General features: G+C 47.0%; 1 protein-coding gene across 3 annotated transcripts in view; it reads right to left on the bottom strand.

The window, feature by feature from the left end:
* Positions 1-11,936, bottom strand: part of NOSTRIN (nitric oxide synthase trafficking) — a 63,495-nt gene that overhangs the window by 28,110 nt on the left and 23,449 nt on the right. The window contains exons 3-7 of one of the 3 annotated variants that reach the window (XM_008258703.5): positions 9,697-9,780; positions 6,638-6,700; positions 6,350-6,431; positions 4,672-4,734; positions 808-906 (exon numbers count right to left, since the gene is read on the bottom strand). In XM_008258703.5, coding sequence (XP_008256925.3) covers positions 808-906; positions 4,672-4,734; positions 6,350-6,431; positions 6,638-6,700; positions 9,697-9,780 — 391 coding nt within the window. Of the gene's footprint in view, positions 1-807; positions 907-4,671; positions 4,735-6,349; positions 6,432-6,637; positions 6,754-9,696; positions 9,781-11,936 lie in introns of all 3 variants that reach the window. The other 2 variants (XM_089328242.1, XM_070070729.2) reach the window with 2 other exon arrangements.

An 11,936-nucleotide genomic window follows, 5' to 3' on the forward strand; every position in this document is an offset into this window, starting at 1 on the left:
ACTGCCCGAATGCACACAGCAGCCAGAGCAGGGCAGGCTGAAGCCGGGAGGCCAGAATTCCATCCAGGTCTCCCATGCAGGTATCAGGGATCAAAAAACCCAAACCAGCATCTACTGTCCCCAGTGGATGCACACCAGCTAGAAGCTGCATCAGAAGCTGAGTAGCCAGGACTCAAACCAGTCATTCCAACCACGGGATCCAAGTGTTCCGAGCCACTGAACCAAACACCCGCTCAGGAATACTTTTTTTTTTTTTTTTCTTTTTTTTTTTTTTTTTTTTTTGACAGGCAGAGTGGATAGTGAGAGAGAGAGACGCAGAGAGAAAGGTCTTCCTTTGCCGTTGGTTCACCCTCCAATGGCCGCCGCTGCAGCCGGCGCACCGCGCTGATCCTGGCAGGAGCCAGGAGCCAGGTGCTTTTCCTGGTCTCCCATGGGGTGCAGGGCCCAAGCACCTGGGCCATCCTCCACTGCACTCCCTGGCCATAGCAGAGAGCTGGCCTGGAAGAGGGGCAACCGGGACAGAATCCGGCGCCCCAACCGGGATTAGAACCCGGTGTGCCGGCGCCGCAAGGTGGAGGATTAGCCTATTGAGCCACGGCGCCGGCTTGGAATACTTTTTAACAACAAAGGTGAACCCGGAATGACTTGGAATCCTCTTTCACGCGCTGCCAAGCTGCAGCTCTGCAGGGACCCCATGCAGAGGGAGGAGTCGGCTGGTTCTCTCGTGCAGGGTGGGGGTGGTGGGCGAAGGGCGCGCAGCGCATCCGTCTCAGAGCCGCACGCGCCGGGTCGGCTGGGACAGCTTACCTTCCGCTTCTCCTTTTCAGTCGCAGATTGCCTGGAGCTCTCTACAAGATGGAAAAGGGCTTCATGCTTCTTGGTGCTCACCATTAATTTCTTCTTGGCCTAGAGTCAAAAACACACATAGAAGAAAAAAAAAATGGAGAAGAGTTTTTCTGTTTGGATCATGGGCTAGCTTGAATGATTGCTCATTTCTTGTTCTTCCTTCCCACCCTCACCTCAAAAGCTGCCTAAAATAGCAGGCAGTGCGCACGTGCCCTGAGAACCACAGTGCATCTTTTCATTACATGGATACACTCGTGAGGGTTATATATTCTGCTAAATCACCAAAGGCCTGCAAAACTCGGAAGCATTTTTCTAGCTAGCAAAATGGTCTTACCGCAGAAAATACCACCACAGACACTGAAGACTTCCAGCGTGATGTCTTAAAGGAATCTGGACCACAACTGAAGTAGTTTTTAAATGCTCTCTCGGGGGGGGGGGGGGGGGGCGTGCTGTGGCATAGGGCCTAGAGCTGTTGCCTGGGCTGCCAGCATCCCATGTGGGTGCTGGTTCGAGTGGACAGTGAGAGAGAGAGACAGAGAGAAAGGTCTTCCAATGGCACTGCGCTGATCCGATGGCAGGAGCCAGGTACTTATCCTGGTCTCCCATGGGGTGCAGGGCCCAAGCACTTGGGCCATCCTCCACTGCACTCCCTGGCCACAGCAGAGAGCTGGCCTGGAAGAGGGGCAACCGGGACGGAATCCAGCGCCCCAACCGGGTCTAGAACCCAGTGTGCCGCAAGGCGGAGGATTAGCCTAGTGAGCCGCGGCGCTGGCCTGCTCCAATTCTGATCCAGCTCTCTGCTCATGCACCTGGGGAAGCAGTGGAAGATGGCCCAAGTACCTGGGCCCCTGCACCGACGTGGGCGACCTGGAAAAAGCCCAGGGCTTCTGGGTTTGGAACAGCCCAGCTTTTGCCATTGCAGCCATTTGGGGAGTACAACAGGTGGAGGCTTAGCGGCATCTCCCAATAAATACATCTTTAAAAAAAAAAACAAATGCTCTCTCACACGTTGCAGCAAAGGTAGACATCTTGCTCCCTGATGCCCAGGCTTGGGAGCTGGGCATTTGCCAGGCATCCTGTGAAACGCTGTGCCTTGGTTGGGGCGAGAGACACACAGAGGTGATGGGGAAGGAGAAAGCGCTCAGCCTCCCTCCTGGTGCCGCCTCAAATCTCAGAGCGGGTTATGATCAGAAGACCATTTCCTTTTCTACAGTTGGAACTTGGCTGAAGCTGGAGTCAGCCTCTCAGGCACTGAGCTCAAAGACTCTCTGGCTTTTCACCTCAAGACTGCAAAAACTGTCAAGCCAGATAATGAAAGGAGCGAACGAAGCCTGCCTGTCTGAGGGCTTTGATCTTGGGAATCAGAGGCAAAGCCTTCTGCCTCTCAAAACCAGCACGCAAAGGCTGTGCATGGGACAGGAAGGAACACGGCCCTCTTCCTCCACCTTCAGTTGGTTACACGCCTGCTGATGGATGGGGCTGTGAGGCACGTGCACTGGCTCTTTAAGGCTTGTATTGTGCTTCCCAAGTAGACTGCACTTCATTATCCACAGCCTGGATCTCTTGAATTGCAATTGGGGAGAAAATTAGTATGGCTCAAGAATTTTATGTTCTCTAATTTCTCTGTCATCCTTCATAAAAAATAGTATCACTTCACTTAGCAAATGACTTGGTAGGAACTGGGAAATAATGAAAGATGCTTTTGGTTCTTGGAAGCAGTTTTAGCTCCTGCGCACCATTCCTGGATTTTGGTCCATTGTGCTGCATTTCCTGTGAAAGCTGAATATTGAAAGAAGATTGATTTTTAAAAGTAAATGCATTTTAAGAAGGCTCATAAACTGAAGAGCAAAACTGAAAACCAATGACTAGATATCTTTTCTGGAACATTAAATATGTATTACAAAAATGATCCTTGCAATCTTGCATTTACTAGGACAACTACTGGTAAGGAATTCCTATATCTCAAACATTTCTGGCTGTGGATTCCTCAGTTCCAGAAGCGATGCCAAGACCACCTGTTTCTGAGGGCATCTGGTTATTTGGTAGTAGAGGATGTTTACTTGCAAAGGTTCTCTTTGGACACGAACTTGGAGATGAGAAGAGAAAATTTTAACTCTTGGAGTCCAAGTTGCCTCAAAGAGGATCACTGGGTTTTCTTAGCAGATCTTTCCTACTTCAAATGACTTCTTCCTGTACTCACTTATTTTAGAATAGTCTTCTGTTCACAGGGACTCTTTGTGATTGTCACCCCTTAAGAACTTATAAAGAGTTTTTAAAAAGAAGTTATAATGACATGCTCCAGCTTCTCACATCAGACCGCAATTCCTCTAGTTAGCATTCATTTTCTATTTTCTGTTCAAATGGTATCTAGGCATCTTTTTTTTTTTTTTTTTTACAGATTTATTTATTTATTTGAGAGGTATAGTTACAGAGAGAGGGAGAGACAGAGAGAGAGGTCTTCTAATTGCTGGTTCACTCCCCAAATGGCTGCAATGGCTGCAGCTGGGCCGTTCAGGAACCAGGACCTAATTCCGGGTCTCCCACATGGGTGCAGGGGCCCAAGCACATGGGCCATCTTCTGCTTTCCCAGACCATAGCAGAGAGCTGAATGGGAAGAACAGCATCTGGGACACTGTGGGGAGCAACTCGGACTAGACTAAGTTACTGGAATTAAGACTTATTCTGTGCATCTGCTCTCCCACAATATGGCGCTGGGAGAGGAGTAAACAACTTTTACACAGCTGCCTCCAGTTCGACCAATAACCTGCAGGAGCTGATCCTGCTCCTGATTGGAGGAGAGCAGCGTACTCGGCATGTGGGTAGCAGAGTTGGGATTGGTGGAAGAGGACTATAAAGGAGGAGAGAGACAACATGCACCAGGAACATCTAAAGGGAACATCAGGATAACATCTGAGCAGCCCCCGAGAGAGCCGGCTGGCGATGTGCTACTCCCCCGCGGAAGTGGGGAAAGTGGCAAGGGGAGCCGCCCTTCCACGGAGGTGGAAGGATCAGCAGCCAACCCGGGAAGAACCAGCAGCAAACCCGGAAGGGCCGAGCAGACAAAAGAACAGCACAGGGTCTAGTGTCGTTCCTCCGTGAAGCGGGGGAGCGACAGGACACGAACCGGTGCCCATATGGGATGCCAGCACCTCAGGCAGAGGCTTAGCCCCACCAAGTAACTTAAGGCACTAGAAAACAAAGATCATCTCTTAGTGCAGTGTTGTGCACGAGTGGACCATATAAACGTGTGTGCATTCCCCCTCACATGTCACTACCTACCTCACGCCATGCCCCTCTCACTACTGAGGGAGAGAGCATAAACACTCTTCTACAAATGAAAAATCCCAAGTGGTAATAGCCACTTTCCCTAAATTGCAAATTATACAGAGACCATCAGTACAAGGTAATGGTTAAGAGAAGTGACATTGGAGCCCAATGATTTGTAACAATTCTTGGTCCAACTGTTATCTTTTGAGAAAATGACTTAACTCTCTGTGTCTCAGTTTATCAATCTGCAAAATAACAATGCAAAGTCCCATATCGCATTGAGTTGTTGTGATGATTAATTATACAAAGATGTAGGACTTGGCACAAAATTGTTATTGCTACATATTTGTTAGCTGTAAATAATCATACTTAGAGTGTTGCTCTTCTATTGATTAAGCTGGAAGATGTATTAAGGTAACAACTCAAGTGAGGAAACATTTTTCTCTTCAGTTAGCATTTAGAAGTACTAATGCTAGAACATGTGATCATACTTGTGCAACGGCAAAAAGGCTCAATGCCAAAAATGGAGTTCACACAGTGATATTTGTGCATACTTGCCTTAATTTGCTGATTCCAGTTGCTAAGGACAAGGTTAGCTGTCTTCTCAACTTCATTATCAAGCTATTGCAAGGGAAAAAAGGGAAAGCGTTATTGCTTTCTTCTTGTTTAGTTAAGGCTGTAGACCAATTGTTTGTGCCCCACCCTCCCCAAATTCATAGGTTGAAGCCTTTTCCCACAATGTGATGGTATTAGCAGGTGGGCTCTATTAATCAGACTTTCATTACAAGTAAACACCTAGGACAGACTGCTTATGAATGGAAGAGGTTTATTTCAACTCATGGCTTTGGAGGTCTGGTTTCTTTCTTTCTCTCTTTCTTTCATTCACTCTCTCTTTATTTTAAAAGATTTTTATTTATTTGAAAGGCAGAATAACAGAGAGGGGAGAGAGAAAGAGAGATCTTCTACCATTGATTCACTTCTCAAATGCCCACAGCAGACAAGACTGGGCCACGCTGAAGCTTGGAGCTCAGAATTAAATCCAGGTCTCCCACATAGGTGGCAGGGACCCAAATGCTTGGGCCATCACCAGCTGCCTCCCAGGGTGCACATTAGTAAGAAGCCGGAAACAGAAGTAGAGATGGGATTCAAATCCAGGTACTCCTGAATTCTTAATTATAACTAACGTCCCTTTATTTATTTATTTATTTATTTATTTATTATTTGTTAATCTTAGTTTTGCAAGACACACACACAGAGAAAGAGAGAGCTCCCATCTCCTGGTTCACTTCCCTAATGTCCACAATGGCTGAGACTAGGCCAGGCCAAAGCTGAAAGCCGAGAATTCAATCCAGGTCCCTCATTCTGAGCCATCACTGTTGTTTCTCAGGGAGTGCATCAGCAGGAAGCTAGAGTCAGGAGCCAGAGCTGGATGTCAGACTCAGGCGCTCTGATGTGGGATGTGACCATCCCAAATGATAGCCCGAACATGAGGCCAGCACCCACTGATATTGCCTGGTGACATGGTTTGGAGTGTTTAATGACTGCATGACACATAGAGGAAAAGGCACAGGAGCACAAATGAAACTTCTGAAAGAAAGGTACAGAGGACTAGAAGTTACCCTGAAAGAGGACCAGATACCCCAAAAAGAATTGCTTAGTTAATTTTCTTTCGTTTTAAGGATACTTGATGATTGTACTCATTAATGTCTTTTCATAATCTTAAGTTAATAAGCATAGAAAAGCATCTTTTTAAGAACTGTGCTTATTATTTTCTATTTACAAGTTAAATGAAGAAATTGAAAGAACAAAGAAATACAAAATAATAAAAATAACAAGCCCCCAATTCTGCCACCTAAAGATAATTCTTAGTAACATTTCGGGAAGGGTCTTCCAGCTTTTTTCTATCCATTTTTGGTAACATTGGGATTATATTATTTTGGATTTTTCATTTTCTTTTTTTTAAATCTTTTTAACATATCATTATGTTATGAAAAAGTCTCCAAGTGATTGAATTCCTCTATAATAAATTTGTTAAGAGTTCATAGCATTCTCAGGCTTGAATTCATAGTTATTTCTGACTGCAGGAGTTCCCACTTTTTCACTATGATAATAGGACTCTGTTTATTTTTATGATAAATTCCCGAAACCTAGTACCACTCTCAGAATACCTTTTCCTCCTTGGGCCAAAGACAAAAATCTTGTTTTAAACTGGGGAGAAGAAAAGGTTTAGACTCACTGATTTTCTCTTCTTCTCTTGTACACTCAGGATTTGATGAGTCGGTTTTATCGCCTCCAACTCAATTGCTCTGCCGAGTTTTCTGAAAATAGAACATCAAAGACACACAAGCGCCAGATGAGGGTTTACATCTACCTTCCAAATTACTTTCCGGGGAAATAAAATGGTGTGTTCTGGTGTGTGTATCCAGTGCAAATTTGAAGTGGGATATTTGCACTGCACCCACTTAGCACCACAAACTCCCTTTGGGTTTGGAGGGAAGCCAGGGTCAGGGCTGGGAGCACTCACTGATGCAGGTCTGCTGTGGACTTCATGCCCTCTGCGGCCCAGGCCCAGGCGCTGCTGAGACAGCTAGAGGCAAAGACAGAGGGCAACAGGGATGAGTATCCTTTCCGCAGTAAACGCTGGGAAATAAAACATGGCGTCTGATCACCTGCCGACAGCCGTTGCACGCATTTCCCCAACCTCATTTCAGTTTCTCCATAAACTTAAATTCTGCCCAGGTATTTATTTGCACTCCAGTCATTCTATTTGCTGCTTTTTCCTTAGGCATTTGAAGCTTAGATTTTCATTTTTCATTTCCGCTGTGCAGGAAATCGGGGTACTCTAATGGCCAAGGTTGGGAACAGGCTGGTGACAGGAGGCCCCCAGACCATCTCTGCAGGAGGGTTAGGAAGTGTGTTCTTAGCTCTGCAGAGGGGACTTAGCTTCCAACAGCCCATGGAATCCAGGACAATAAACCCAGCACGTGAATGAATCTCAGGGACCACAGGTCTGTGTGGATTTGGGTGCAGAGCGAGGGGAAGGAGCTGCACTACCGTCAGAGTGAGGATGGAATAGAAGTTTGGCCTCCAGGTGCTGTAGTTTGCACCCTAAGTCTGAGCATGGGGAAAACTGGATGCAAGAATGATGTCCAAAGGCAGACACGAAACAGCGCCAGCAGCTATCACATGCCTCCAGTGATGGGGAACTCCAGAGCAGACAAAGGGACTGTGCACAGACAGGAGGCAGATGGGTGGGTGCTTGGGGCTAGGAAGGGGAAGATGTGCCCACATGTGGTGGAATGAGGTGAAAAGTTCATGCCAAGATGGCCACTGAGGTGAAAAGGTCATGCCAAGATGGCCGCTGACAACAGAAACTGCCTGGCAACAGGCCGTGATTGGATGGCTTCAGAAACCACATGACAACAGAGGAAACCACATGACAATAGAGCCTGATGGCAGGCTGTGATTGGATGGTTTCAGAAACTGCCTGGCGACAAGAGCCTGACTGGCAACAGGCTGTGATTGTATGGCTTTGGAAACTGCCTGGCAACAGGCTGTGATTGGTTGGGGCATAGACCGCCCCTTGACTGGATTGGCTGGTCTTGGCTATATAAGCTGTTGTACTAACTCAAATAAATGAATCTGCGGGCTGCTCGTCTCAGGCCTGCTTTCACCCGACTCCCGGAGTCTGTGTGGTGACTCCGCGCCTCTTGCCCACTCTTGCCCCCACCACACTCCTCCTCTCAGAAAGGAATCCACTGCAACATTGTTGAGAAATCAACTGCAACACCCACAGGCACAAGAACTCTTTCGGCACGAAGAAAACGCCTGCTTTGCTTTTGGGAGGTACACAGTGCACACGCCTGTGAAAACTGACCAAGCCATGTACTCAAAATAGGTGATTATTATGCTTTGTGAATTAAACTTCAATAAAGTTCATGATTTATAATGGATGCCAGGCACACCTTTGGGGAGAGAATGTCACATTTGCCCCTCAGTGCGGCTGGGCAGCAGGGTGGCGAATCCAGCATGTGGGCCTCTAAGGACCACAGTCTGAAAGAAGAGCCTTCCCATTGTTTCCTGCCAGCCCTTGAATAATCAGCTTCTCTCCCCTCACTTAACTGATCTTTGAAAGTAGAAGTACCGTAAAAGCACCCAGCACAGATGATGGTTTGGAAAAACAGTCAGTGAGTGTGTGTTATTAGAGCCTGTACTAATCCTGGTTGATGGAACTTTCTGGATCAGCCAGCTCTTTGGCAGCACGGGTTGCAGCACAGTAAGGCATGTCTCTGCACTCCCACCCTTCTTGTTATTTGGGAGGGAATTAGAATCAAAGTAATGAACATGTGAGGAGATTTTGCTCTGTTTCAGGTATTCTGCTAAGCACATATCTTGTATTATCTCATTTAATCCTCCCAGTAACCTTCCGTTTCCATTTTAAAGTGGTAGAGTTAGAATTCAAAACTGGCCAGTCTCAATAAAAGTCTATCCATCACCAACCACTGTGCTCTCTTGGCTCTTCTGTAGTCTACTATAAGGCTCTCAAAAATAAAAACAGAGCTAAAAGCCAGGGCAATTTCAAAATCATCTCTTGCTCTCGCCAGTGATGCCTAAGGCAGAGTGGGCATTTGAACCCCGTTAGGCTTCTTCTTGGCCTTCCCTTTTTCCCTCTTTCATCACCCTTAGAGGCCTTTGCAATAGCACTACTGGGTTAGAGTTAGTCTGCATGCATTAGTCAAGAATTTTTGTAGGAAGAATTTTTATAGCAAATTAGCACGCATGGATCATTTTTAGAACACCAATATCTTTTTCTCCTCCAAAACAAGAAATCTACTTCACTCTAAGTGCTGCAATATAGAAAGAATATGAACCAGTATTTTTTAGCACCTGAGGTGCTAAGCTATTTGGATATATTATCCCATTTAATGTGCACTCCCTCCCCCCCGCCCCCATACACAGGTATATGTAGTCACATATATATACACAATGGAGCAACAGACAAAGGGTCTTCAAAAAATTCATGGAAATACATACTATGGAAAACTTATGCATGGATTTCGAAATTGTTTTGCACCAAAATAAACTTGCTCTGCAATTGCACATTTTCACAAACTATTTGAAGGACCTTGCGTCATGACTCTGTCTAGGTAGAGGCAGAAACCAAGACATGGACAGGCTGGGTGACATGTCCAAGGTCACAGCAGAAACAGCGATTCACATTTCCAGACTCCAAGACCTTGTGACTGAACCACACCACGGCCTGAGTTAAATATTAACACCGAGGTCTGCTATGAATGTGGGCTTGGGGGTCATCAAGACCAGGCATGGATGCAGCTCTGTGACTCGTCTGTATACACTCGCCACACCGTGGGTCCTCACCTGGAATACGGATAATAATGAGGCTCTCTAGGGCTGCTCTGAAGGTGGAACATTTAGCCCAGCGCTTGGCACACAGGAAGTGCCCCAGAGCTGGCGCCGTGCCTGACCTGAAGCTGCCACAGTTGTAAGCTGGAATTGAGAACTTGCGTTGCTCTTTCTGATTCCTGACGACGACGTTTGCCTTACCTCTGCCACGATACTTACTTTTTCCTGGTGTTCTGTAAGGCTTTGTTCAGCTTGAGTGCCAGTTTCTGGAGTCCTTTGGCATAGCTGATCTCCAGGTTTGCCCTGTTAGCAAAGGGCTGGTTCAACAGGATAGGACACGCTCGCCAGAAAACAAGCAAAGCCACGCGCACACACGCCTACACACACGAGGAAAAGGACTCAAGCTGCAATGTAATTCCTACACGTTTATCATAAGGATTCTTGGTCTTTAGGCAAGTCCTTGAGGATATCCAGGAGCATGCAATGAAGGGGCAATGCTTAATCGACCTTCTTTTACGCCAGTGGTATGGGTCGAATTGTGTCTCCCGAAAGACGTGGACGTTCTAACCAGCAGTGCCTGCGAATGGGATCCTATTTGGAAATAGAGACTATGTGGATGATGCTCAAGTTAAGATGAAGCCAATTTGGGGCCGACGCTGTGGCGAAGTGGGTAAAGCTGCCGCCTGCAGTGCTGGCATCCTATATGGGCGCCGGTTCGAGTCCTGGCTGCTCCACTTCCGATCCAGCTCTCTGCTATGGCCTGGGAAAGCAGTAGAAGATGGCCCAAATGCTTGGGCCCCTGCACCTGTGTGGGAGACCCAGAAGAAGCTCCTGGCTCCCGGCTTCGGGTCAGCCCAGCTCCAGCATTGCAGCCACCTGGGGAGTGAACCAGCAGATGGAAGACCTCTCTCTCTCTCTCTCTCTCTCTCTCTCTCTCTGCCTCTCCTTCTCTCTGTGTTACTCTGACTTTCAAATAAATAAGTAAATAAATAAATGTTTTAAAAATAGATGAAGCCGTGAGGACATGTCCCTGTAAAGTGGGGCAGTTTGGACGCAGAGACAGATGTGTACATGGGAGAGCACCTTTGTGCATGAAGGCAGAGATCTGTGTGAGGCCCCTACAAGCCAAAGAATCTCGGATTGCCAGCAGCCTGCAGAAGGTAGGCGGGCAGGTGTGATACATTCTCCCTTACAGCCCTCAGAAGGAAGCAACCAGGCTGCTGCCTTTACCTCGCCCTTCTGGCCTGCTGAACTGTGAGCTGATACACGTGTCGTGTAAGCCCCCCAGTCTGTGCCACTTTGTCATGGTAGCTCTAGCAAGATGATGCACTAGGAAGGAACAGAAAAGTGCCACACACAGGGCAGCTGTCTAGCGCAGTCTCTGAGTCGCCACTCGGGACGCCCACATCCCTTGTCAGAGTACTTGGATTTGAGTTCTGGATCCACTCCTGATTTCAGCTTCCTGCCAATGCACGGCCTGGGAGGCAGCAGGTTATGGCTCAAGCAACTGGATCCCTGCCACCCACGTGGGAGACTCAAATTGGATCCCGGCTGTTGGAGATCTCTTCCTCACTCTCCATCCCTCCCTCCCTCCCTTTCAAGTAAATACATAATTTTTTCTAAATTGAAAAACATAGAAAACTGGCTTACTTATCTTGAGACATTAGCTCTAATGAAGTTAATTCTGGTTTATGATAGCTGGCAATAAAATGGTAGATTATGGCTGAATTAATGAAGCAGATTTTTTAAATTAGATTTATTTATTTATTTGAAAGAATTTCGCAGAGAGAGAAGGAGAGGCAGAGAGAAAGAAAGGTCTTCCATCTGCTGGTTCACTCTCCAATTGACTGCAATGGCTGGAGATGTGAGGATCCGAAGGCAGGAGCCAGGAGCCTGGAGCCTCCCCTAGGTCTCCCACAAGGGCACAGGGGCCCAAGGACTTGGGCTGTCCTCCACTGCTTTCCCAGGCCACAGCAGAGAGCTAGATCCGAAGTGGAGCAGCCAGGACTCGAACCGGCGTCCATATGGGATGCTAGTACTGCAGGCGGCAGCTTTACCCACTAGGCTACAGAGCCGGCCCCAGTTTCTGTTACTTTCTAAGGCAGAACAAGACTCAGCGGGAAATCGGGCCATACCCTCCAAAGCCAAATTTCGGGGTTCCTCTGGATAGACTGACACTCTCATCTCAAAGCAACTTCACATGTCCTATTTCCAGGCCCATCTGTCGCTAAAATGAGGGCATGTCCTGTTCATCTCACTTTCGACTGTAGATAATGTTCAGTTATCTTATGCCTTCTGTCCTTACAAGGAGCATAAGAGTGTTTGTTGCATATTTTAAAATGTTTTAATTCTATTTTTATTGTAAGGTATATTTAAAATTGTTTATGACTTTATTTCACCTGGAAAGCAATGCCAGAATTCTTTGGCAGCTAACTTAATACCTGCGCATTTGCACACAA

This window comes from Oryctolagus cuniculus, chromosome 3 (genome assembly GCF_051225735.1).
Source record: "Oryctolagus cuniculus isolate XC-2025 breed Fujian yellow rabbit chromosome 3, ASM5122573v1, whole genome shotgun sequence".
In the NCBI taxonomy this organism is placed as follows: Eukaryota; Metazoa; Chordata; class Mammalia; order Lagomorpha; family Leporidae; genus Oryctolagus; species Oryctolagus cuniculus.